The sequence below is a fragment of the Rhinichthys klamathensis genome, unplaced genomic scaffold (genome assembly GCF_029890125.1).
Source record: "Rhinichthys klamathensis goyatoka isolate OS25496 unplaced genomic scaffold, OSU_Roscu_1.1 h1tg000053l_1, whole genome shotgun sequence".
In the NCBI taxonomy this organism is placed as follows: Eukaryota; Metazoa; Chordata; class Actinopteri; order Cypriniformes; family Leuciscidae; genus Rhinichthys; species Rhinichthys klamathensis.
The window spans coordinates 1,042,401-1,068,910 of record NW_026606598.1 but is presented as its reverse complement, the minus strand read 5'-3'; the positions used below and the strand labels follow the sequence as shown (position 1 = coordinate 1,068,910).

Here is a 26,510-nt window from a genome sequence, read left to right as displayed (position 1 = left end):
TTCACACGACTTGCTCCGTCCAGGCGCAAAACCTCCATCTGAGTTCATCTCGTAGCTTTTTTTACAATTCTGCCTTGTAAACGTCTCTTCTAACCAGTTTGTAACGGAATCATTTACTTGATTCCCCAAGATGGGCTCTTTTGCTTTGAAGATTCCCTTGCTGCGTGTCCCTAACTATACATCTCCAACTCCAACCCCGATTTTAACACAAGCACGCTGAAATAAGCCCGAGAGCGGTGTGATATAACTTGCTGAGGTAGAATTTCCATGTGTTCGTTCTTTGCTATTTTGTAAGCGGTGGGCATTCCTCAGTCTGCTGAAAGTCAAAAGCTCTACATTTGAAATGTAAACGAAGAGGCAGTTTGTCCTTTTAGAAGAACACCAATGTTTTGTTTATCCTCCAATAAAAGCTACTTATTAGCATCCCGTTGAAATGTAAAAAAAGGGGTATTAGACAATGATACATCCCTTGAACATTTTAGAGGACACCAGCAGTTCGAAAACAACTCCACAAGGTAGGTACGGTTCACACCGAGCTCTCGTCAGGTTTACTACACAGTTGCGTGTGCTTCCTCTTCTCCAGGATCCTGTTGAGCTCCTCCGTGAAGGAGTAATAGAGCGGAGACGTGGTATCTCCATCCGTCTGTCTCAGTAACACATAGCTGTTGCCATTCATCTTGCGTAAGACGCTGGGTAAGGTGGCAGAGAGTCCATTGACGTACTCTGATTCTGAAGGCGGTGGGAGAGGTGGAGCGGGAGGAAGCTCTTTGTTGGGTGACGTTGCTGCTTCTCCGGGAACAATCTGAAGCAGGCCGTCGTGAGCGTCGGCTTTCCCGTTGCAGTGGCTGGAGATGGTCTTGAGCTCCATGTGAGCACCTCGCTTCTTTTCGGCATGAGCAGCAGCCCGCAAAGAGTATTTACCTCTCCGCCCTTGCAAACAGAATCCCACGTACAGCAGGACGACTGTTAGAACAAAACAAAGGCCTCCTAGGATTGTGATTAGGGATAGGTACATGGCCTCCATGTTCCTCATGGACAGGAACTCGAAGCGAGGGGACATTGGGGTTGGATTGAAGTCCTCCGGGGAGTCACCTTGGGAAGTCTGAAAGGTCCAGTAGATCGCTGTGGTCAAGTGTGGCTGCGTTGGCTCCACAGGAGGAGGTGCAGGAAGCTCCTGGCGAACTGTTAAGCTGTAGATCACCACAGGAACATGGACACTGTTTTCCAGGGCGAAGCAGCAGTAGTGGCCGCTCTGGTAAGACCGTGCCTCGATGACCAGGAGACCGTCAGTGCCGACGCGGTAGCCAGAGTCCAGCCCGTAACCCTGCAGTTTCTTTCCATCCAGCGTCCACTCAGGGGTTGCCAGATTGGAGCTGAGCTCACACTGAAGCAGCACGTCATCACCCGCCATCACAGAGCGAGAGCGGTGTAACACTTGGTCTATGACACACACACACAGCAGTTACAGGGATATTAGTCATTCAGGGTTACTTGGCTTGATTATATCACTGCAGTAATGGTAATTCATTGGACTCTTCTAATTAGGAATAACCTGTGACCTTAGATATTGGCTAATATCCACTTCATCCCATCCCACCTTATCTGACATTTACAATTTGCTATGACTAACTGAGGAATAAGGAGACAAACTGACTACACTGATTTGGAAAGCAACAATCACAGTGTTGTTATTGTTGACTAAAACTCTTAAAATAGTTTTCATTAACTGAAATAAACCTTAAATAAAACATAAATATTGAAAAAAAAAAAAAACGAAATGAAAAATTACAAAAGTTGCTGACTGAAATAAAATAAGTTAAAAAAATAAAAAAGTACTAAATTACTAAAACAAAAAGTGAAGCAAAAATCAATTAAAACTAAATTTAATTTAAGAAAACAAAAACCAATAACAAAGACAATAGTGAAATTAAAATGAAAACTGAGAATATAAAAATGAATGCTCATTCAAAATATTAATAAATAACATAATAGTATATAAACAATACTAAAATAACACTGAATCACCAGCGTACCACTGACTAATACAACAAATGTTTTTCATACCATCTGCTGTGGATTCCTCACAGCCCTGGTTTCCATTCACAATATCCTGGGTCAGATTAGTTCTGTAGATAGTGAGAGGTTTTTATTTGGGACACACTGACATTAGAATTCTGACCGATACTAATTATTTTCTTATAATGGCCTGTCACTGATAAATGTGTGATTATCTAAACGAAAAATAAACATTAAAACTATAAACAGAGATTTTTAATGCTACAAGTGAATCTAGGTATCACATCAATATATTGTACACCATAATTTTTTTTTTGATATTCAAGTACTTGATTTACTTCAGGTAAATGAGCGTTAGATGACAGCAAAGTTACCAATTGTGCGTTACCAATGTTTCATTGATCAAAGTTCACCAACTCTGGCCTTTTCCAATACGCATTCCATCTTCCATGACATGTATAACAAAAGCTGTCCTTATTAACAGAGTACTTGCATCGAGATGTCAATCACAATCGCACATTTTCATTCAGTTAATTAAATAGTTAATAAGGACAGCAGAGGTACTAGTATTTATGACCATGCATTCGTACCTGCTGGTGTGTGATGTAATGTCCACACACTCCAGTCCATCCCAGCCACAGAAGGGATCGCGTGCCATCACACAGTCGAAGCACGAGGAGTATCTGCTGCATGTGGACAAGGGCAACTGCACCACTGAGCTGGGTGAACCCACATACACACTCATCTGACAAAGAAAGGTTCAAGTGGGTAGTAAGATTCACATTGTGGGCTGTGCATAAAATCAAATTACACCCATATAAGTTTAAACAGGATGCAAATGGACTTGCAAATTTTATAATGGGAACAACCTGTTGTAATAATGTATTTACAACTTCCAGAATGTAGGCACTTATTTCTCACCTGTTTCTCAGAGATGACTATACTGTCCACTGGCTGTGGCTCCTCGAACAGCTGCAGCTCCTCAATGATGTGCAGCTGACCATTAACCATCACAGCCCGCTGTAGCCAACCTTCATCTGGAGGAACATCGAAACCACATGAAAGACATTCCAGTGTCACACCACTTTTATTTCAGATAAATGATTTAATACTTTAATAAAAATTGTTATAGAAAGCAAAGAAGTTCATACATTTTTTTTGGCTTCACTGAATATATTCTGTAATTTACCACTACAGATTATATTTTATTTGGACCTGCACAACCCTGCTGATCAAAAAACCTCAAATAAACTGCCAGGTTTTAGATAAGAGCTAAAGGGAGGTAACTGCAGTACCTGTCCCAATGAAGAGTATGTGGTATATCTGACCATCTAGAGCAGTCACTTTGTGTACGGCAATTTTAGTGTAGTCCACATTCCTCCTAAACAGCAGGGGGCGCTGTCCTTGAGGAAGGATCTGCCTGTACATGAGCGGATGGCGACGGACAAAATGAAGTACGTCATCTGGCAGGTTGGTGGATGAGTTGATGCCTCTTGCTCTAAGTTGATCTGTGATGCACTGAAGAGAAATGAAAAGCACAAGCGAGGTAAAGTCACCTTCCAACAATACATGCACAGTAGTGGCCAAAAAGTGATGTCCGTCCTAGGAAAATTGACCTCTTTACCCTTTATTCAAATATTATTACAAATGTTTTAATGATTTAGTAAGCATTTGCATAGTTGTGCTTGGAGTCAGGTCAATTGTTTTATTTGTGATAACACAATAATGCCCTTATATTTAAAATATAAAAAATATATATATATATAATATTTTCCTTATATTTTGATGATTTAAAGGTATTTTCCAGCTTTCCGTGTTTTCACTGTTATACGGTAGGGTAGGGGACGCTATTATGCATCTTCCGAAAGACTGATCACTTGATCAAAACACTGGCGAAGAAGAAGCAGAAACAAGCGATAGCATATGTAAGCATATGCATATGTAAAATAACGCAACCATCAACCTTAAACCACATATAAATCAAAACTGATGTCTAACGTTACTGAATGAAATGCTGACCCAGGACGAGCTATAGGACTGAGCAAGCTTTGGGGGTGTTGATGGACTCGATCTACTCCATTTATGTTTTGATAATCATTCTGAATCCGATCCAGACATAGTCTATGCCGATCCAGACAGTCTTTGCTCAATTTTGCTTTCTTATTTTTTAAATGTTGATAATAAAAAAACAATTCATGAAAACAGGGTTTTATGTTTTAAAGCAGAGGGTCTGTTCTTAGTTTTGATGTATTGCGTGTTCAGATATTCTTACAACAAAATATTCTGGGGGCCAAGAAACTTTTGTGAAAATGATCAAAAATGCTGGCGATGACTGGCAACTTTTTTCAAAAACACTGGCTGGAAAAGAGTTAATAACAAATATCCCTACCAGACATCACTTTTGGCCATTACTGTATGCAGACCTATTTTCACAGCCTTGAAAGGCTAGCAGGCACAAACAACGCAGGGTCTGAAATTATCCCTTCTTCTTGCTCAGTGGGATTACCAACTAATTTCCAAAAACCCATCGAGAATGTAGGACATTCAGCTATTCTCAGTCTCTTGACTGAAAATTGACAGTTTAACAGTCATTTTAATTATCTGACAGAAAATGCTAAGCGTTCACAAACAAAATCTTACAGCAAAGGCTTCTTTTCCAAAAACCTAAAATAGGCCAGGGAAAACCAAAATTGTTCTTTCCTTTACATTTCTAAACACTTCGAAACATCAATTAAAGGTGCAATATCAACCCTCACTAGCATTCAGACTCACTCATTAGAAATATCACAGATTCAAAATTCATAATGCAGCCAATCAGCAATGATTTTCTGCCTGCTGCTAATCTCCATGGCAAAAGCTTTGATGAAATAAACCCCTTTTCTCCATGTGCACTCTATAAAATTGCTCATCAGCGTCTGATTTCTGGATCAAACTAGATCAACGCTCTACCTGTACCTTGCACAGCGGTTAGAGAGCTTTAGTAGCTCCACCTGTGACGTGCTGACTTGTGCTTCCCCATCAGAGTCAGCAGGCAGGCAGAGTTTCAGGGATGAGGATAATCAGGCCAGTGTAAGATGAAACAAGGGATCAGTATAGCTGTAATCCTGTATAGGCCTTACCGAGCCGGGTCGAGGTTCTGGCACTTTCCCTGTGTACTGTGCCCATTTAGAGCTGGAGTCTTCGTTGCTCTCCATGTAAGGCCCATCAAAGGCCCATTGGATATCCGAAATGGAGTACTGGCAGATAGCAGATGCTTTTACATTTTTCCTGAAAAAGAAGCTCTGGTGAGTGTTCTTTCAAAGCAGTACAAAGGAGAGAAATCCAACACTACATGATGTCAGGTAAAACCCTGAACCAACGCTGGGACTATGAACACCCACACTCAGCCATTTCTTTAGGATATATTTCAAGGGAGCACAAAGAAAATTAGTGAATAGAAGGTGCATTCATGAAAGTGGTGCATCAGCCTAGGTGTGAGCGCTTTGTAGCTGATCCAGTTTCCAGTTGGTACACTTGGGTTTATTAACCGAAGAGCCTCTCAGCTTGTGCTGCGCTCATTGTTTCTCAAGGTCTTGGCATGTCAGCATAGAACCCTCATAAGCCCACTGTGTAACCATGGAGACAAGAAAAATAGATTACAAATTTATTAAAAAGTGTGTGAGAGAGGTGAGGGATGACAGTGAGTGGGTAAGGAATGACAGTGAGTGGGTGAAGGGGGAGGGGGGGGGCAGGAACATAGACAAAGCTCCTCAAGTGATCAGTGCAAACCTATTGAGAAAAAGAGGAAGGGGCACTTATTAGAAGTGACTGTAGGTTAAAAAAGCACTGGAGGGGAAAGTGTTCCCAATAGTAGCTTAATGGGATACTTCATTTAAAAATTACAATTCTGTCACATTACAGATCTGTCAATCTTTTCACCCAGTGTCATTTAAAACCCACATGATTTTGTTTGTCGATGGAACACAAAAGGAGAAATTTAGCAGAATGTCCAAGCTGCTCTTTTCCATACACTGACAGTAGATAATAACAGAAACTCCCGAAAATGGGATGGGGTGGGGTGGGGGGGTCCGGATATAGTGGAAAGTACATGTTACATTATGCCTTGAAATATGCCTAGTCATTGCAAATACTGCTGATTTAATTGTATCATCAGGGTAACGCTACTTTGCGATTTTTAGCGAAATTTCAAGATTGTCTTGAGAGATCAATGGGTTTATTTGATATATGATTTATAAGATTTAATGTCTATAAAACTGTATATAGCACAAAAAAATGTGCTATATACAGTTTTATAGAGCCTGAGTCCACACAAATGGAGCCTGAGTCCACACAAAAAAATCATCAACATGATCAAATGATGTAATCCAGGGGTGCCCAATCCTGTTCATGGAGATCTACCTTCCTGCAAAGTTCAGATCCCACCCTGATCAAACACAACTGAACCAGCTAAATAAGATTACAATATAATTACAGACAGGTGTGTTGTGTCAGGGTTGGATCTGAACTCTCCAGGAACAGGATTGGAAACCTAAATGTTTCATTTATGGGTGAACTATCCCTTTAAGAGAAAAGGTCTTTTACTGGAGATTCCATGTCTGATTCAGACTTGCCTAATGCTCAGGAAAACAAACACCCACGTCAATGTAAACTTTACACCCAAACTGATGACATGGTGACACAACAGTCGTTCAACCTTACCCTGCCAGAGGTCAGTGTGATCAGCTCAGCAGACGCACTCACTCTCATTTTATTTATCTGTCCTTGTTTTGCTCACTCTTCTTCTGCTTCCTAATTATTTTCTAGAGTAGCAGTAGCAGACATTATGGTTCATCCAGTCCTGTCATTCATCACTGTTACTCATATGTTTGCGGTTTGCACCTCAGGCAGCCGCAACCCACAGACTGATTGCCTGGCAGCTCATCAGAACCTCCCCTCTGGTTTCAGCAGGGCGTCAAAACTGTCATGTCAGTCACAACGGCAGACGTAACGCGCGTGTGACCTGACCTATGTGCTATAACCAGTTTAGCACTGAAAATATGCGTGAAAGGAAAATTCTTTACTCTCGTGCTGACAAAAATAGAAATGTGGCCCTCAAGCTTCAAAGAACAACTTTTAGGATTTTACAGTTTTATCAATGACGAGTCAAAGCCTGGCTATACGTGTCCAGAGCAAATTTTCTGATCTCCTGAGAGATTGTGATCTGCTTATGAATAAAACATGCTTTGTGCTGCAGGCAGCCAGAGGACATGTCAGCGATTTTCATTCTGATGATCCTGGTGGACTGTAAATGCTGTCGCCTCACTTGATGTATACGGCCAGAATAAGCCAAAGCAAAGCCTGTGTCCAGGCTGACAGATGAACTTACTAATAGACAAAATCTATTTCAACAAACTCAACAGTCACAGCAAAATGACACGATGCTACCTCGCAGAATCCTTTAATCATTATCGACTGAGGTGTCATTTGCATGCCACCCTGCATGTACGGCAACACACTTCAAGCTTCCATACACAACTGCCAGGATCATTTAAGAAATATGGTTTGCTTTAATTTAAGAGTTCAAGAGCTTGAACCCACTGCAGATCATTAAGATCCAGTCATTCTGAGAAGTAGAACCAGAAGAAGTGGCGTTCATCATGACAGATAACAAATGTAATGGACATCAAAAGCCAATTGCAAGTAGATGAATAGCCCATTATGCGAAAGATGGATATTGAAGGATTGTACAAAAGTGATCTTACCATTCCAGGCCAAAGATGCCATAGAAAACAGAGTCCTGAGAGCTGGAGCCCTCCAGAAAAAACACACTCCGCAACACGTTGAAGTGAAATTCATAGTCCGGTAAAGAACACGCCAGACGTGCCTTCAGGAAGGAGGTCCACTTCTTCTGTAGCGTGAGAAGACCTCCTCTGTCTCTCTACAAGATGAAGAACAGAAAACAGCTGAGGGAAAATCATAAGACAGCAGATTCCAGAAAACACTACCATTCAAAAGTTCGACACTGAAGAATGGCTGCTGAAAATTCAACTTTGCCATCACAGGAATACATTACATTATAAAATATATTAAAATAGAAAACAGTCATTTTAAATATTACTGTTTAAATGTTTTGTTTTTTTATCAAATAAATGCAGCCTTGGTGACTTCTTTCCATCCCTAAACTTTTGAAAGAGGGTCTACATTTAACATGTATTCATTAAGCATATGAAGCCACTTACAAATAAAAGTAAACCGTAAACGTAAACACAATAAAAATAATTTTCATTAGGCGCATCTAGTGACATAAAAACATTATAAAAAAAACGTTTATAATTTAACACTATTAGAAAACTCAAGTGCATTGCGAAAACAGCTGAAGAAAGCCTATAACTTATTTTTAACAGGGATCACTGGTTATTGGCATGGCTTTTGGAAGCTAACATTTTTGTCAGTGTGACTGTGGGAAAAGGAAATGCACTAAATTGGATGGGGGGTTTTGCATGTAAAGGAATCCCCCATCATGTCAGGGGGATAAAGTGAATTTTCCATGCTGCCTCCAAAGAGGAAAATAAATCTTCATGGAGGAATGACTTTGACGGGACCCAAAGCTTCTTAGCAATTCTTGGTTTCTCCAATACTTAGTTTTCAGTAATAGTACTGACATTATAATGTAATGGCCTTAAATTCACTGTGGGAAAAAAAGGCTTTTGACTGTTGATTCATGATGCCATCTTCTCAACTGGTGATATTCAGAAGCAGATGTATGGTGATATGAAACCAGAGCACAAAACTCTTTACAATAATCCACTGCAGATATTTTTGGAGATTTAAAAATTTCTAGCCTATGCAAAATCTGATTTCGCCAAGTACAACATATTCCTGGATCAACGTCTTAGTTGATCCTGGAAAAACAGATCCTGGAAATTTAGGTTTACAATCAGGGTTAGGTGCTTCTACATCAGTGCTATTCACCTATAGTTTCCCTCTGATTTTAGGGATAAGTTATGGATATAGAATTTTCAAACGGGAATATGTTGACCCAGGAACTCAAAATAAGGATGTGCCTAGCCGACACCAGTATGAAGAAACTAACTGTCTGTAAAAAGTCTCAATAAAAGCTTTCACTCACAGCAACTGAGTTACTATCCTTAATTATGGCTTTCCCCCCAGCTCAATGTCAGTTAGTGTGTATTAACAGCACTCAGCCCCACTAGCATGTGGATAATGAACAATAATCTACTCATTAATGTGACCCTGCTGTGTGAACTGCAACAGAGAACTGCTTTTACCCTCAATCCTCAGCCTGCTTAACACACTTCACCAGCCCCGGCCTCAATCCACTTGAATACAGTGTAATTCAGTCTATGTTATCTAAGCTACTATTATGTACACTATTGTTCAAAAGTCAATACGATTTCATTTATTCATTTTGAAATAAATTAATAGTTTTATTCGGCAAGGACACTAAATTGGTCAAAAGTGACAGTATGTGACATTTATGATGTTAAAAAAGATTTTTCTTTTAAATAAATGACTGTTCTTTTGAACTTTCTGTTCATCAAAAAATCCTGAAAACATTTTTCCACAAAAATATTAACAGTTTTCAATCTTGATAATTAATTCTATTTCAAATATTACGTTTTTTGTTTTGTTTTTATCAAATAAATGTAGCCTTGATGAGCATATGGGACTTTTTTCAAAAACAATCCTCAAACATTTAAATGACAGTGGAGGTTATTTGGGTAAAAGTTTATATGAATGACAGCTGCTAGTAGTTTGCTGGTGGCTACTTTACAAAAATGTATCACAGCTGGGAGTCAGGGGCAATTGTAAAATAAAAACTGTACGACTGATTTAAAAACTGAAAAACAAATTGATTATTTCATTAAAGTATCAAATTATAGACTTTTGTTGTATATTTAGTGTACTCTATATGATATGTAGTAGCCTATATTATCGTAAAAAGGATTTAACCCATTTGAAAGAAAAGTTGAATTCACACGCATCCCCATAAAGAAAAATGCAACTTAATTCTGTGTGGTTATGTCTAATTTCACAATAATGTCAGCTGAACCCAAATACACTCACAATTTATAATCTCCTATGCTAACAGACAGCTAGATCGGATGGTAAATAAACACTGTAGAGTAGCAGTCTTGAAAAGATGTGAAATTGCAGACATGTTCAATTGGCACTTTGATCTGAATGTGTAGAGCTAGACTGATGGGTTGAGAAGCGAGACAGACAGGCGAGTCTCGTGGGATGGGAGCCATCGGAGAGAGAGAGAGAGAAATGCCTGGCAACCACACTGCTGTAAAACCCTATTAGAAAACCTGTAGAAAACCACACTTCAAATACATTTTGAAGACAGAACCCTTACAATGCTGTGAATGAAACAGTTTAGCGCTTAAAAACACATTTGTGAAGAACTTTTGTGTATGTGTGTTATTTTTCAGGGCAGGGCAATGGATGTCTCTGAAAAAATTAAATGCGAGGACCATGTCTTGCCATCTGAATCATTATTTTGTGGAGAGAATAAAATATTTGTTCCATCCCCCGTGGAAGAGATTAAACTCTCAACCATTTTTGTTCCACTTTACTATGCAAAGCATATTTACCACACTCTGGATTTACACCTACTAATTTTAAGAATTCAATTAAATTATTTAATTTAGAGTCACATGAAAAAGAAAAGGTACAGTGACGGGTGGAGTGAAGAGATGCTCTGTAGTCTCGTACCTTGCACACACGTGCGACCCGTGCTACTCTGCTGTGACTGAAGTATGGACTGAGCTCTTGGGTCTTCTCGGTGAAGAAGAAGTAAATCTTATCATCGTCTCCCACTGAGCTGCTCACGCTCTCATTCACCAGCGCTGAGCCCACAAAATCAGCTTCTGTGTGGGATATGACAGTAGATTGCTGTTAGTACATCACTCCACAATACTGACAAGTGAAATAAAAATATAATGCAATACTGCACATTAAAATGCTTAATTAAAAGTAAATATCTTTTTTATTATTATACTAAAGTAACTACACTACCGTTCAACTTCTTTTTAATGTATTCAAAGAAGTCTCTTATGGTCACCAAGGTTGCATTTATATGATCAAAAATACAGTACAAACAGTAGTATTGCGAAATATTATTAAGAGTTTAAAATAACTGTTTTCTGTTCTAATGTATTTTAAATTTTAATTTATTCCTGTGATGCAAAGCTGAATTTTCAGCATCATTACTCCATCCTTAGTGTCACATGATCCTTCAAAAATCATGCTAATTTGATGATAAAGATTTTTTTATTATTATTATCAATATTGAAAACAGTTGTACTGCTTAACATTTATTTGAAATAGAAATCTTTTAGAACATTATAAATGTCTTTGCTGTTACGTTTGATCAATTTAATGCATCCTTGCTGAATATATGTATTAATTCCTTTTAAATAAAAACTTTTGAATGGTAGTCTGTTGTGGCGAGCAGGACGCGGCCGAGGGCCGTGAAAGAACGGTGCGAGGCCGGTGGCGTGATTGCTGATGAGCGACACCTGCGTGACGCATCGGTCTCGTATCTCTCATGAGGAGCAGAAGCATTTAAGGAGGAGCGACGACAGTGAAGGATGAGAGAGGCCAGGCCTGGATTTTATGTTGTGTTTCTGTTTTATTATATGTGGCAGTAGTCGTCTGTGAGGGACTGCTGCCTTTACTTTCGTTTTGTATTTGTTTATTTATTTTATTAAAAGTTGTGAAACGTTCTCCTCCTTCTTCCCACAACATCTAACCTTGCTACATCTATATAATATATGATTATATTATATTTGCATTTAAAATTTCATTTTTGACTTGTAAACATACAGTGGAGAACCATTTGATTAGTGACCTAATATAATCCAGAATTTTAAATATTTTCCAAATTTTATTTTGTTTTTATTTTTAAAATCATTCTACAACTTTGAGTATTTCCCAGTTTAAATGGTGGACTCAGACTTGTGGACGCCACTGTACTGTTAAATGTCCAAATATTATTAACCTACTATGACTTGAGAGATCCAAACATACGGTAATGTTGATGGTGAGGGATGAAATATTTTACAAATAAAATGTGCTGCAGTAGACCCACCCTGTAGCCATTGAGTTGGAGCCTCTTCTGTTTTCAATGTGGGATTCGGAGAGTTGCGTCGGATATCTGGAAAGCTCCGGAACTCATACTGAGATGCTGTGTACATCTGCTGATCTAAGGGAAACAGAGGGCCAAAATATAGCTCAAGAAAGAAATATAGCTTAAAAAGATTTTAATATTATTAATATCCAAGGACGAAATGTATTTTGCTTGTTTATTGATGCCATACCAATTAACAGGCCAGTGTAGCCTTTGGTAGGGTCATATGGACATTTCTCTCTACCCTCCTCGAAGGCTGACGAGATTTTAAACTCCCTCGCATCCTGAAAAACGCAACAAAATTATTTAGACAATCCTAAATGTGAAGGTTCTCAACTTAAAGTAAGAGTTCTGGGTGTTAAGAGACTTAAAATGTAGCCATTACAGTTACTTACTATGTATGCACAAAGAGGGCTGAAAGCATGTGTTCCACAAGTGTACAAGTGTGTGCTGTTGAACCTCTGCAGGAATCGTATGTGGTTGTAACACTCCGTCTGTTAGGATGAGGAAGTCTACATCAGTATGTGTACTAGAGATGAGAACACAATGGATGGAGATCTTGACTAACCTTGTTATCTTTCCCTTTGTTCAAGCATTGTTGCTTCTGCTCGTCTGATGCCTCCCAGTCAATCTGTCCAAGTAAAAGATTAACAAGAATTCTTGAAATGTCAAGACTTGTAAAGATGTTTTCCTGGCAAAACAACTTCCTGCTCTAGGTTGCGGTGCCAAATTGTACTAACGGATGTTTGCAAACAACTCTCACAGTAACCTACTGTGCATTAGCTGGAAGTGGAACACAGTGAAACAAAATTCTCAGGGATTCTCAGGAGGAAAGAAGTTAAAAATTATAAAAAAGTGGTCTTTGGTGATCTTTAAAAGCATTTTTATTAAAACCATTTGTAAGTTTTAAAGAGATAGTCCACCCAAAAATTAGAATGTTAGTAACTAAACAGTTTTGGTTCCCATTGATTTCCATTGTATGGACAAAAAATGCAATGGAAGTCCATGGTCACCAAAACTGTTTGGTCATTAACATTCTTCAAAATATCTTCTTTTGTGTTCCAAAAAAGAGAGAAAGTTATACAGGTTAGGAACAACATGAGGGTAAGTAACTATCCCTTTAAATTTAGGATACTGCAACACATAATTTATCTGTTCTCCTTTGCAGTGCTCTTGCACCAATATTATGTAAGATATAAAAGAAAGTATAAAAAAGAAAGAAGACCAATCACAAATCAACATGCAAATATCACAGTGATGTCATAGTGGCCGTGATGTCAAGGAGCTGATTAAGGATTTTTTTTAGAATTCTTTTTTTTTTTTTTTAAACAGTACACAATAGTTTGTGCAGTTTGGGCCTATTGGTTAGAGAGTCGGACTTGTGGGTTTGATTCTCAGTACCAACAGGAAATGACTTGAGGTGCCCTTGAACAAGGAAGTGTTCACTACTCACTGCTCCTAATGTGTGTGCACTAACTTGGATGGGTTAAATGCAGAGGACAAATTATATTCTATCATCTACATTATATTCACATATGCAGTACATACTGTATTAGCCCTATAGTTACAGGATGAAATATTTAAACCTATAACATTTTTATTTCAGAATTCTGACTTTTTTCTTGTAATTGCGAGTTTATATATCAATTCTGAGAAGGAAATACTTAGAATTGTGGGATATAAACTCGCAGAATATTGAGTTTATATCTTGCAATTCTGATTTTTCTTCTCAGAACTGTAAGACATAATTGCAAGGAATTGCAAGAAAAAACAATCAGAATTGTGAGATATAAACTCAATGTTCTGCATTTTCCCCTCAGAATTGCACCCAAAAGGTTTATGGAGTTTGATTATAAAAATTGATAATAATTTTCATTACTTTTCCATGTCTATAAGGTCAAGACATATCCAGCTTCTTCTTTTTTTTTTTGAGGGGTTGAATTAAAATAAGAAGCATCTTGATTTTTAGTTGTTTTAGCTTATTTTAATGCTTGTTTTGTCTTGAATTTGTGTAAATCGTTTAAGTTACCCCCTGGTTGAGAACCACTGCTCTAGAAGGTGGTCTTTGACAAAGCATCAACTTAATATACTTTTAAAATACATCTCATGATGTGCATTTTGTTCCATATCATGTATGAAAGGCCACTAGCAATGTACATTCCCAGGAGATTTTCAAATTTCTACACTTCTCAAAAAGTATAAAGTTTGCATACGGTAAACCAAAAATAGATGGCAACACTGAAATTATACACATAATATTTGAATGCAGTCTGCATCTTAATCAGTTTTTGATGAATTAATTACAGAATATTTTAGAGGGGAAGAGGAATAAAAATAGGATATTTCAGGAATATCAATACAGTTCTGGCTGGCAAGCTCTGTAATGAAGTGCTGATGTGTTTTGTGGGTACGTACAGTCTGCGGAGAGCTGCTGGAGATGTCACTAGCCTGCAGGGCATATAAAGCCCCTCTAGCTCCCACGTACAACATGCCTGTCTCCTCCTCCAGCAGCAATAAACTGTAGTTCAGTGTTAAGCCTCTGAAGCGCTTGCAGCCCAACAGCCCTGGAACACACAGGACATACCAGTTAAAGAAATATTTTATCCATAAAAGGGATCTGTAAACACTTCAGTACGATCTGTGGGTGCTTGGTGTTGAGAAGACGAGCTGTTTCCTGTGTCAGTGAGTCCATGTTTGACTTATTGGCATTCAACTTCAGCTTTGCTTTTCCAAATCTTTAATTAATCTTGAGGGATTCATGCTGTGGATACTGTGTGTGTGTCCATTATTCACAAATGAACATAACACCAGTTAAGCCACCAATATTAGTAAAAGACAATCACTCATTCCATAAGTGTAGGAGGCAGAACGCCCTTTTAACATAAAGGTGAGGTAATACACACACACACACATTCCTGGTTCCTTGTTTGCACAACTGCTTGTTGTGTATCGCACTACTGTGATGATGTGTTCACGACACGTGGTGTTCGATATGTGCACTGCAAAAATAACACCACACGCTGTAGAGCATCAACACACAGGACACACATCTCATTCGTGTGTAGGCAGCAGCACTGCATGCAGGGACAGGACAGGTTATGCAGCGCAGCCAGATTTGGCTGACGACCCAGAGCATTACAATGACAGTAGAGCTGACAAATACAGCTATGGGGAGAAAGATGGGAGCCGGACACAGGCACAGCATAAGAGAGACAGACGGAAATAGAGATGCACAGAATAAGAGAGGCTAATTAAGGTGCCCTGTGACTCCCTGCTGACATGGCACTGCTGTATTTCGCTAACATGCAGAATCGTCTGCATTTCCTCAATGCTTCCTGCTCACGCACACATGCTCAATACACTTAATTAAACTTCTCTCTAATGCTTAAGCTGTCCCATTCATTCACTCTTCTATTTTTGTGTCTGACTGTGTAGGTTGATTGTGGTAGAAATGATAACCTACTCTGAGATTTTACGTGTATTAACATCAAACAGACAAATTATATTATTAACGACCAAAACTTCATCAACATTTAAACCATCAGCAACTCAATTCTTGACAAACATCTTCACACCAAGGACGATGATAACTATTCTATAATATTAATAATCACTCCAATTCTGTGAGAATAGGGAAGTCTACACCACAGCGATAATTACTCAGAGGACTGATTTTGAAGCGTTTGAGCATTTAAAGTGACAACATAACTGCAGAATGTGCTTATAATAAACAGAATGTTTATTTTGTTTACTTTTGAATGCACATTAGCATTATCTGAAACCGCCCAAAAAATACAGATTTTGTTGGTTTGTTTGCATGGGTTGAGAAAAAAAATATTGTAATCAATGTAACATGTCTGGTATGTTTCATTGTGTTTTGGTTATCCCTGCTTTCCTGTGTGACCTATAGTTTCCAACAAGTCTGTGTCAGCTTATTCTGTTCACCCGGTGTTCGTTAATCATCTCATTAGTTCAGGCCGTGTGTCCACCAAAGCGTTTTTAGGCAGCTGAAAACGCTAGACGCTCTGCTGAAAACGCCTAGCTGTGGGCGCTTGAGAGCGTTTTGGCAGCACAGCGTTTTTTCCGTTGAGACGTTTCGTTGCTATGATACAGAATATCCGCAGCACAGTTTACTTGTAACTGATTTCGCAGATAATTTGTTTCATACTAAAAATGAATTTTTCATCCATTTTGTTCGGTTAGCTCTGCTGGTTGATGTCGTCGTTGTATACATAGACAGTATAAGAAGTGGACAGAGGCATCTCATTGGAACTCAGTTGAGACAGTTGAAGCCCATTTTTAGCGATTTTTGAGCACTTCCATTCCTGACGCGCAGACTCAAACCGACTCAAACTAAGCTTGATGACGTGAGCAACCTGTCTGACAGACGTTAATCTTCTAGTAGCTGTGCGTGAAAATTGCCAACGTGAATCTTGCAGAGACGGGGAACTTGAGCAAAGAGTTATTTGGCGTGAGTGAGCAGGAGTAAGAATTCCGTTGCTTTTATGGACTCATTATCTATGGGCTTCTCCCTTGACGGGACGTCCCCCCGATTGCCTGCGAGCTTCTCCTGCTGTCTGTACGGTAATTTCTGTACAGCGCGACAGAGAGTCGAGTGGTTATGACGCAATCGTTAGCCTATTTTTACTGAATCTGTTTCTACAGGGCCATAATGTAACATAGAAGGTAATGGAGCCCTTTATACATTGTCGTGTTTCTTTAGAAATAAATAATGGACAAATGGAGTCTTTAAACGCCTCAGATGTAAAGTTATTCGCTGTCAAAGTGATGCCAAAATGAATGGGAGTCAATGGAAATGCTAACGCAAGAGAAGTTCTGCTACAACATGGCGGCACCCGGCCGGCTTCAACTTCCGGTCGATGGATTACCCCCTTGGTTGTACAGAAAGAATGTTGTGACAGTTGGTCAGTGTGGTATAGGTCCCGCCCCTCCTCCACTGTGATTGGACGGCTGGGTAAAAAGTGACAGTGATGAGCGCTGTGTTTTACCCAAAGTTGAACATTCTTCAACTCTCGGCGACCTGTAAAAACGCCGAGCGCTCAGCGCTTCAGCGTGAAAAAAAACGCTCAGCGCCTCGTTACGCTCATGGCGTTCCAAAAACGCGGCGCTCCCATTGAAAACAATTGAAAACATACGCCAGGCGCGTGGAAAAACGCTTTGGTGGACACACGGCCTTAGTCTCATATACTCCCTGTTTTGTTCACTCCTTTGTCCTGTCTTGTCAGTGTTTTACGTGGTTGTATTATTCTGTTTCCTGAGTTTTCCTTGCCTGTTGGATTTATTGGATTGAAAACTGCTGATCTCCTTTGTCTTCATGCGCTTTATACAGCCACACGTGACAGAAGACAGGACCAATATAGCGATCATTTTTGCAGCGTCTTTTCTTTTCTACTTCTAGTCACCACGGAGCTCCCCGCTGTCCAGCTTTTATGTCTGGAGCAGAAAGACCCCTCCCTGGAACCACATACCAGGGACTTTTTGGAGTTGGCGTGCCAAACGCACTATCCAGACCACTTGCTCTGCGTGTTTTACCTCTCGAGTGATCCAGGGCACGCCTTCCAGGGAGCGGTCCCAGTGACAACTTCACCGGATGTGTAGAGTGGGTACTGGTGAACATTACTTCGGCATGCACCATCGCCCCGTCGGAGGAAACAACTCCCACTCCAGAACCAGAGGCCAGTCAGCTACAGCAGAACTCCACCGCCCCGGAGCCTGTGCCCATCGACACGTCTGACCAGGTGTACGAGACTGCAACAACGCCCGTCCCCGAGGGAGTACTAGTGGAGCATGTGGACTTGAATGGAAGCCCCACCCAGCCTAGAGGTAATTTTTGGGATTTATTTGAGGAAGTGATACCCTTATACCTCCCATTACCGCTGGTCCCGCCCAGCCCAGAGTTTCCTGTGTCTCCAAAGTTTCCTGCGTGCCCACCCAGCCTCCCTCTCCTCTACCAAATCCAGCCCATTCATCAGCCCTTCCTCCGCTGATCCCTGGCAGTCCTTTGGCTCATCCACAGTTGGTCCCCTGCAGTGTGGCGGATCGGTCTCTGCTCTTCCAGTCCCCAGCTCCACCTCGTGAGGATCCCGTCTCTGTCTCCAGCCACAGAGCCCCGGACTCCACCTCAGTCCACCGACCCAAGGGCTCCGCCTTGGCTCAATGCTCCCTCAGATTAATTTCACTCTCTATAGATGTCAGGTTTTCCTAATTCAAGGGCTGTACTTTGATTCATAAATAGCATTATGAATATAGCCACAAAATGAATATAGCCACCGATTTTGACAATACTAACCAGACACAATTTGACCTGACAAGATTCACCTGGCGTGAATGACAAAATGAAAAAAACATAACTCAAGCATTACTTTGAATATTGTTCCCTTCAATGTCTATAGTGCTTATGGTCTTGCTTCAAAACTCTGCTTCAGCCGAACAGTCATAGAATTATCAAATAATGATTAGGTCATGAGACTGGAAGATTTAATTTATCAAACCAATTTCTTGAACCTTAAGAAAAGCTATGAGTCTAATCCGCTGGCTCGAAGTTAAATAGCAGAATGATCCACTTTGTGGTCTTTTCCAATTGCTGTCATCTCTCCTTTTAATATCTTCACCCTCCACCCCCCATAACAGAGCCAACAATGTTAATAGAACAGATTGATTCGCTCAGACATTCATCAGATCACAAAATGTGTTTCCCACAGTCCTCCAGGATATTATATCGCAACTCTTCAGTGGGCAGTGTTAGCCTGGAGAAGCATAATGGCAACCTCAAACCCACGGAGCCCAACTGGGCTGAGACTTGCACAAATTATTAGTGTAGCGATGTAAAAGATGTCTGGTCACCAAACGCATTACACATATTGAACGTTGTCATACTGACAGACACATCACATGTAGGTTGTACTTTGCCACTAGCCACCAGATTCAACGCAAACAGAAGTTTTACAAATTACAAGCCAAGGTTATTCAAACACAACCAAGGTTTACGTGAGCACAGCACAGAGACCTCCAGAGTATTCCCGCGCTGGGGTGAGGAGAGCAGCTTTGAACTTCAAACAAATGTCAAGAGATGTGTAAAAATGGCACGGCCCAGCATAAAGCAATGACTTTCCTAACCAGACCAGCAACCTGACTGACAGCAGTCTACAGGCCTGCTATTACGCAGACACAAACCACACAAGTGCTTGTCATTTTCAGGCACATGGTAGTGCAGAGTGGTGGAACACTATTATTTCCCCAAACCGGAATTACTTGTTTTCCTAAATGCTTGAATAGAGCGTCTCAAGATTTTAAAGCTGTACAAATGGTTGTCTGTTCAACATGGTCATGAGATCTTACAAGGAACTGATGGAGATCATTGAAACATTGGCAAATTAAACAGACAGACAATGAGTTTATTCAGTGGGAATGAGTTTTGGCTTCAACCTCCATAAAGTTCTACCAACATAAAGTTTGGGATTATCAGTGTAACTCTACTTATAAACAGTGTTTCCCTTAAAAAAGTAAAGTAAGGGATTATTCTTAACCTTTCTCTAATTTAATTACAGTCTGGTGTAATTGAAATACATACTGTATAGAACAATTATATTTAAAACAATAGTGGATTTAACATAAAATTTCCCTTTAAATACAGTCCAATAATAATTTATGCAATTTTATATAACTTTTTTGAAAGAATTAAAAGAGCGTTTTCTTGCATTGTTCAACTGGTGGAGGTTGATATGGGAGTTAGAAAGTAATTAGTAATAAGTAATGCAATACTTTTTAGAGAGAGTAATTAGTACAGCAATCTAATTACACTTTTGAAGATGTAATAATAAGTAGCTAATTAATTACCTTTTTAGAGTAATTAACCTAACACTGCTTATAAATCCGTTTTTACCATATCTTTTTTGTCATGATACCATGCTAATATTATTGTTTTATATAGAAATACAATGGTGATGTTTTGGGTCTTAAACCCATAAAAAATTCCCATATTGTTCAACAACTTAGTTAAAAAATCTACAATTTATCGCTAAATTGTGTAACTGAACGCCAAGTACAAAGAATGCTGCGTAATACTTTATTTTACTGTGTCTTTGTTATATATGTTACATGTACTTACTAGTAATAACAGTAAATTATGCATAATTACACGCAACTTACCCTCAACCAAACCCTAATCCTATCCTAACCCTAAAGTATGTGTAGTTAATTAAGATTACTCAGTACTTAAATATTTTTTTATAATATATGTGTAAATATATATTACACTATAACAATGACACCTTAAAATAAAGTGTAACCCAGTGCTGTTGTTCGCTAATAGAAAATGCTAGCTTTAACAATGCTTACACAGTAGATAGTAGTCGTAGAAGTAGCCCACCCTATTTTCATAAAATTATACACATAAGAAATTCTAATTAAATAGACCAAATGAATAGACTAAATACATAATACAGGCTTAACAACTCTAAAAACATAAAATAATCTGTTTGATGTGGTGAAACGGATAATGTTACAACTCCCCTACATTTATATACACAGGTATATGAAATCATTCAATACCATGGTATAACCATGTATATAAGTTATTGTTCAATCAAACCACCATAGCAAATATTTTTAAGAATGTTCTATATAAATATTCCGGTAATAAACAGGCATTTAATTGTTATTCAAACATATAGTGATGATGATTCTTAAAACAATATCTCAGAACTAAGACAACTGATACAATCTCCTGCTTTTACCAGATGTATTTCAGTCTGGTTTAAGATCCACTGTGGTGTAACAATGAAGCAACAGAGAACAATACTAGCATTTCCTGTTCTCTGGATGAAGTATAATCCAGCCATTGTGACAGGTAAGGTGAGGCAGCAGCCGACCAAAATGACTCACCCACTATAAGAAGCGCCATCTGACTGTAGCATATTTTATTTGTCATCCATTGCAGTACACAACACTCCTTACAAGAAACTCACGATATACACTAGTGTTCAAAAGTTTGGGGTCAGTACGATTTGTTTTACAAGAAATTAATACATTTATTCAGCAAGCCTTTATTAATGCTGTTCTTTTGAATGTTCTGATTAACCATCAGTATTAATAGAGGGTTGATCCACTCTAAAATCACTCTTCTTTTCCAGCAGATGTTGTTATAATGAAAAGAGAAACAGGCCCACACCAAACTCTGGCCACAAAGTTGGAAGCTCAAACATTCTCTAGAATATCACTGTAAGCTGTAACATTAAAATCTGTCTTCACTGGAATTAAGGGCCTAACCGAAGCTGTCAGTTAGAAGGGGATGTCAACATGCAGTTAGCCATGTGGTGAATATGCAATGAATAACATCAGACCTTAACAACTGACATTACAGTAGTACATTTACTTAAGACACTCCCATCCAGTCTGCGCTCTGCACACACACACGCACACGCACACGCACACGCACACGCACACGCACACGCACACGCACACGCACACGCACACGCACACGCACACGCACACGCACACGCACACGCACACGCACACGCACACGCACACACACACACACACACACACACACACACACACACACACACACACACACACACACACACACACACACACCTCCCTCTGTCTCCTGAACTGTAAAGGTTAACTAATTAACAAATCAATATGACATCCACAACATGATTCAGACTGTCGTCCCAGAGGTCTTGTGCATTTGTTGTGAGAAAGAGACGTGTGTATTTGCTAAATAAACAAATGAAGGTCTCCCGAGAACCAGCAAGGAACACTGCGTTCACCGTCATGTTTCAACCAGTCACATCATGCAGTTTCACAGCAGTGTGAGCTTTGATATCTGACAGAAGCATGATGAGTGTGCTCAGTGTGTCTTTGAGGAGTAGGCTACAATACATACAGTGTATATATAATTTGCACTGTCCTCCCTCAGGTAGCCTGTCACTATCTCTCTCTCTCGTGTCTCTGAGGGTTACTAGGGTATAAACTAAAGTACAGAGCTCTCTGAACTCATTAATGATTAAGCAGCCTGAGAGGTATCATTGGTTTTTAGAGGTCCAGGATACTGACTCTGTATCTGCTTTGGGGTTCCTAAGACATACAGTCCAAATGAAATGTTTGTATGTTAAATTGAATGATCTTGCATCAAAATGAAGGGTTTCATTTGCAATAATGACAGACAGCTAGTCTGTCATTATTGCAAATGAAACCCTTCATTTTGATGCAAGATCATTCAATTTAACATACAAACATTTCATTTGGACTGTATGTCTTAGGAACCCCAAAGCAGATACAGAGTCAGTATCCTGGACCTCTAAAAACCAATGATACCTCTCAGGCTGCTTAATCATTAATGAGTTCAGAGAGCTCTGTACTTTAGTTTATACCCTAGTAACCCTCAGAGACACGAGAGAGAGAGATAGTGACAGGCTACCTGAGGGAGGACAGTGCAAATTATATATACACTGTATGTATTGTAGCCTACTCCTCAAAGACACACTGAGCACACTCATCATGCTTCTGTCAGATATCAACAGGATGTCATATTGATTTGTTAATTAGTTAACCTTTACAGTTCAGGAGACAGAGGGAGGTGTGTGTGTGTGTGTGTGTGTGTGTGTGTGTGTGTGTGTGTGTGTGTGTGTGTGTGTGTGCGTGTGCGTGTGCGTGTGCGTGTGCGTGTGCGTGTGCGTGTGCGTGTGCGTGTGCGTGTGCGTGTGCGTGTTACATAGTGCTTACAAAAAAAAAATTGGTATAAAATATTTATTTATACAATATTAGAATAAACATTATATTCATTGTAAACTCAAAAGTAATACAATTTAAAATAATCATACAAATAATAATACTTGAAAATGAATAGTATACAATAATTTAACAATATTATCTTTACAAAAAAAAACCAATACATAAATAAATCTAACAATAATAACAATAAACAGTCATAGAAAATCTTTCAATTTGATAATTATATTATCTTATATTTTCCCAGGATAAACTTTATAAAAAAAATGTCCATAAATGTAATTCCTAAATAAAAACATTAAATGGTTATAAGTTAGAAGAAAAAGAGCACAGATTGTTATGATTGAGACACACGGCTATGTATGAAACTTTTATATACCAATTATACACTTTAATAGTCATTATATACAAATATTTGACGAAGAATATTTTGATATTTTTGATTGAAAAAAATATATATTTTAGGCAATACATGTCTCACAACACACACACACACACCCACAAAGTCACAGTTGATTTTTGAGTAATTCATGTTTTTTTGTTAATTATTATTGTTGACAAAAACGTATAAAAAAAGACTAGGAATTGAATACAGGTAATTTTGACCTCCTTTACACAGTCTTGGGGTAGTGATACACAAATTGAATTTCTTTCCATCCTATGACCAAAAAATATGAAAATTCACAAAATCTGAAATAAATATTTTTTAAAACATAGCTTTCCGGGTTTATGCAATCTAGAATTTTAAAAAGGTAATTTTTTTCCCCTTTGGTCATGTCTTATCTCACTTATGCCGGGGACCAACTTAACGCCCAGCTGGAACATTCTAAGACTGAACTGAACACACTTACAGACTTTTTCCAACGACTGGACCAGATTTTAAAAACTGACTGTGAATACCGTCTTAACGCAACTCTCTCTGACTCTGCACATTTGGACATGATCAGTCGTAAATATCAAAATACATTCATTATGGGTCTTACAGTCGTTAAGTGTGTCCCTGGCTTTAGGGAACCAAGTGAGCCAAGAACGCTAAAGTTGAATCTATTCCTTCTTACACACTTTCATCTCTTGCTTGTTGCTAAGCAGGGGTTTGATATGAACTCAGATTAATTGATATCTCATTTTCCACTCACAGTGATAATCTGAGCTCATGCCTGCACAGGGAGGCTTGATGAAATGATGAGTTGATGAGCCCATTGGTTTTTTTAAATGCAGTAGAAGCTGCTAAGTACTTTGATGAAAAGATCTGTCAGACTGATGTATACAGGGATTGATTATGGTCCTGCGAGGCTCAAGCCACTCCAGCCTGCTTTTTTCTTAGTGCACTTCCCTCTCAGCTGCTTCTCAGCTTGTGCACTATATGCAAAGTAATGGGTCATGTTTATAGGTACCCTAAAAATGTATTTCAATAAAAATATAATAAATGTGTACACACTGAAGTTGCACACTGCTTGACGCAAGACAACTGCAACCAATCAAAACCTAGCCTGTTTTTATACAGTTATACGGAGTAAGATTTTGGACCAATTAAATGTCACTGTGGGCGGGGCTACACACCTTAATGGCACAAAACAAATCAGGGTTTAATTATAGTTAACTAAAACAAAAACCTTTTAAAAAAAACATTTTTGAAAAAAATTTTAAAAACGTTTTATTTCAAGCAGGTTTTCAAAGCAACATTGCTCATTTTCATTTAGTCGATGTACTAAAAGAAGTAAAACAGATAAAAATGTGTATAAACTAAATATAGATTTAAAAAAAAAAAAAATACAAAGAAATAATAATGTCTGAAACAAAACAAAATTACTAAAACTTAAAAACTAATTCAAAATATTAATAAAAACTATAGTATCTCAATGATACTAAAATAACAGTGTAGCATCAATGAGCAACTGATTATGAATGCAAAATTGATTAGTTTGGAAGTAATAAATGTGTAACATGATATGTTTTGAACTCAAGAGATTTTTTAAGCATGTTCACAACACATAACTCAACTTCGACAAAGCACAGAATTATTGTACTGGAAGAGAGTTTCAATCACCTGAAGGTGAGAAATGGTTATAAAATAGTAAATAATACGTTACTTTCCACATGTTTAATGTAATTTGTGACTTAATGCAAATATAATCCTCCAACACTATTTGTAATCATCATCTGCGCTGAAAATCTGCTGCAACGCTCCTTCTCTAGGGCATTGACCTGGCAGGAAAAGGTAGGACGAGTCTTGGAGAGTGAACCTGCTGCTCTCCCAATGTTTTTACACTCAACACAGGCCTCAAGTCTCTCAGTCCTCTGACCTCTCTGCGATTGTGTAACTAAACGCAGGCGATAAAGGAAACCTAAGGTTGACTTATTGTGCCTTCTCTCCTGCATTTCTGCTTCACAGATGTGAGAGAAAGCGGTTTTATTGTTCAAAAGCGAAGAGAGATACAAAATTCAAGCTGGCAAGCAGCGAGTCATCTAAACGGCTGTGACCGAGCTCTTGCTTACATCTGAATGATTAAGTGCATAGTTGTAAACAGTCCCTGAACCCACTCCCCCTCATGTAACCACACATCTGCCTAAGCACCCATTTTTATTTACTTGAAATTTAACTGTGCTGAAAAGTACTGTAGTGCCACAGTAGTACCATGTTACAGTGATTCTAATGGACACATACATGATTACACTTTGATATTTACCATGGTAATGAATGATTGTCATATTTAACTAATAGTTTTCACATGACATGACAGACGTATAGGAACACCCACCTGGAGGGCTAAAACAAGGCTTTCTTCCATTGCCTGCCAGTCATTTTACTAATATAAAAGTACTAATGTAGTAAGACAGTGATATTAAAAGACCAAATTCAATGCACGCATTATTGATGATACATACTATGTAGAGACAAGCAGATAAACTCAGAATATAAATGCAATGTGCAGTTTCTTGTTAAGCATTTTTTAAAATAGAAAACACCATTTGTAACATACCATTGGAGAAGACCGTAGTTCTGGGGGTCACATCCAGGTCTAGCGGGGGTCTGAAGGGGTAACCCCATAGAGTGGACACAATACACAGCAGGAAAAGCAGCCATGCACTATGGGTCATCATCTTCAGTCTGACCAGGAGGGGTCAGTACCACAAGACCACCACCCACCCCCTTATAAGGGAGCAGGAAGTCACTCACGACGTCTCTGAAGTCTCTTTCCTCAGGTGTGCACAAATGCTGTTGTTTTACTTAAAAGCAGAACAGCTGTCCTTCCCTCAAGCGGTTCACTCTGCAAAACAAGAAAAAACAAGATGGTTAAAATGTCTAGTCAGTGCTGATGTCATAGTTAAGCGGACAGGTGATCAGGTGAAGCGTGTGCACTGACGCTGTAGTTAAATCAGGTTTCTCAAATAACACAATGCAACTGTGGTTCCCTGCCCATATCGCCTAAGGACAACTTACTATCAAGATTCTCATGTTTGCATGGAACAAAGGAACGTGGGCATGTTAAAAGGAAACCAGTGCACCCTGTGGCACTCAAAGGTTGCCTTAATAGAAATGAAGTCTTCTTTTCAAATTTAAAAAAGCCTGAGTGACACATGCACAAAGCACATGGACACCCAG

At 39.0% G+C, this 26,510-nt stretch overlaps 1 protein-coding gene across 1 annotated transcript; it reads right to left on the bottom strand.

Annotated features, from left to right (window-relative positions):
• Positions 1 to 415: 415 nt before the first annotated feature.
• On the bottom strand, positions 416 to 26,091 carry sema4ga (sema domain, immunoglobulin domain (Ig), transmembrane domain (TM) and short cytoplasmic domain, (semaphorin) 4Ga). Its single transcript, XM_056248048.1, has 14 exons — positions 25,888 to 26,091; positions 14,567 to 14,715; positions 12,720 to 12,782; positions 12,547 to 12,645; positions 12,342 to 12,435; positions 12,113 to 12,226; positions 10,735 to 10,889; positions 7,758 to 7,933; positions 5,136 to 5,283; positions 3,312 to 3,534; positions 2,938 to 3,053; positions 2,607 to 2,761; positions 2,065 to 2,126; positions 416 to 1,440 (listed from the first exon to the last, which is right to left on the bottom strand). The coding sequence occupies exons 1-14, from the start codon at positions 26,006 to 26,008 to the stop codon at positions 527 to 529; spliced, it is 2,589 nt and encodes an 862-aa protein (XP_056104023.1). The 5' UTR covers positions 26,009 to 26,091; the 3' UTR covers positions 416 to 526.
• Between the last annotated feature and the right edge of the window lie 419 nt (positions 26,092 to 26,510).

Bases quoted from the DNA above. Each gene is read 5' to 3' on its own strand.
- sema4ga (XM_056248048.1), bottom strand. From the start codon at position 26,008: ATGATGACCCATAGTGCATGGCTGCTTTTCCTGCTGTGTATTGTGTCC. The intron at 12,783-14,566 runs GTACGTACCCAC...TTACTTGGACAG, and splicing joins CCAGCAGCTCTCCGCAGACT to ATTGACTGGGAGGCATCAGA. The intron at 5,284-7,757 runs GTAAGATCACTT...CTTCTTTTTCAG, and splicing joins GGCATCTTTGGCCTGGAATG to GAAAAATGTAAAAGCATCTG.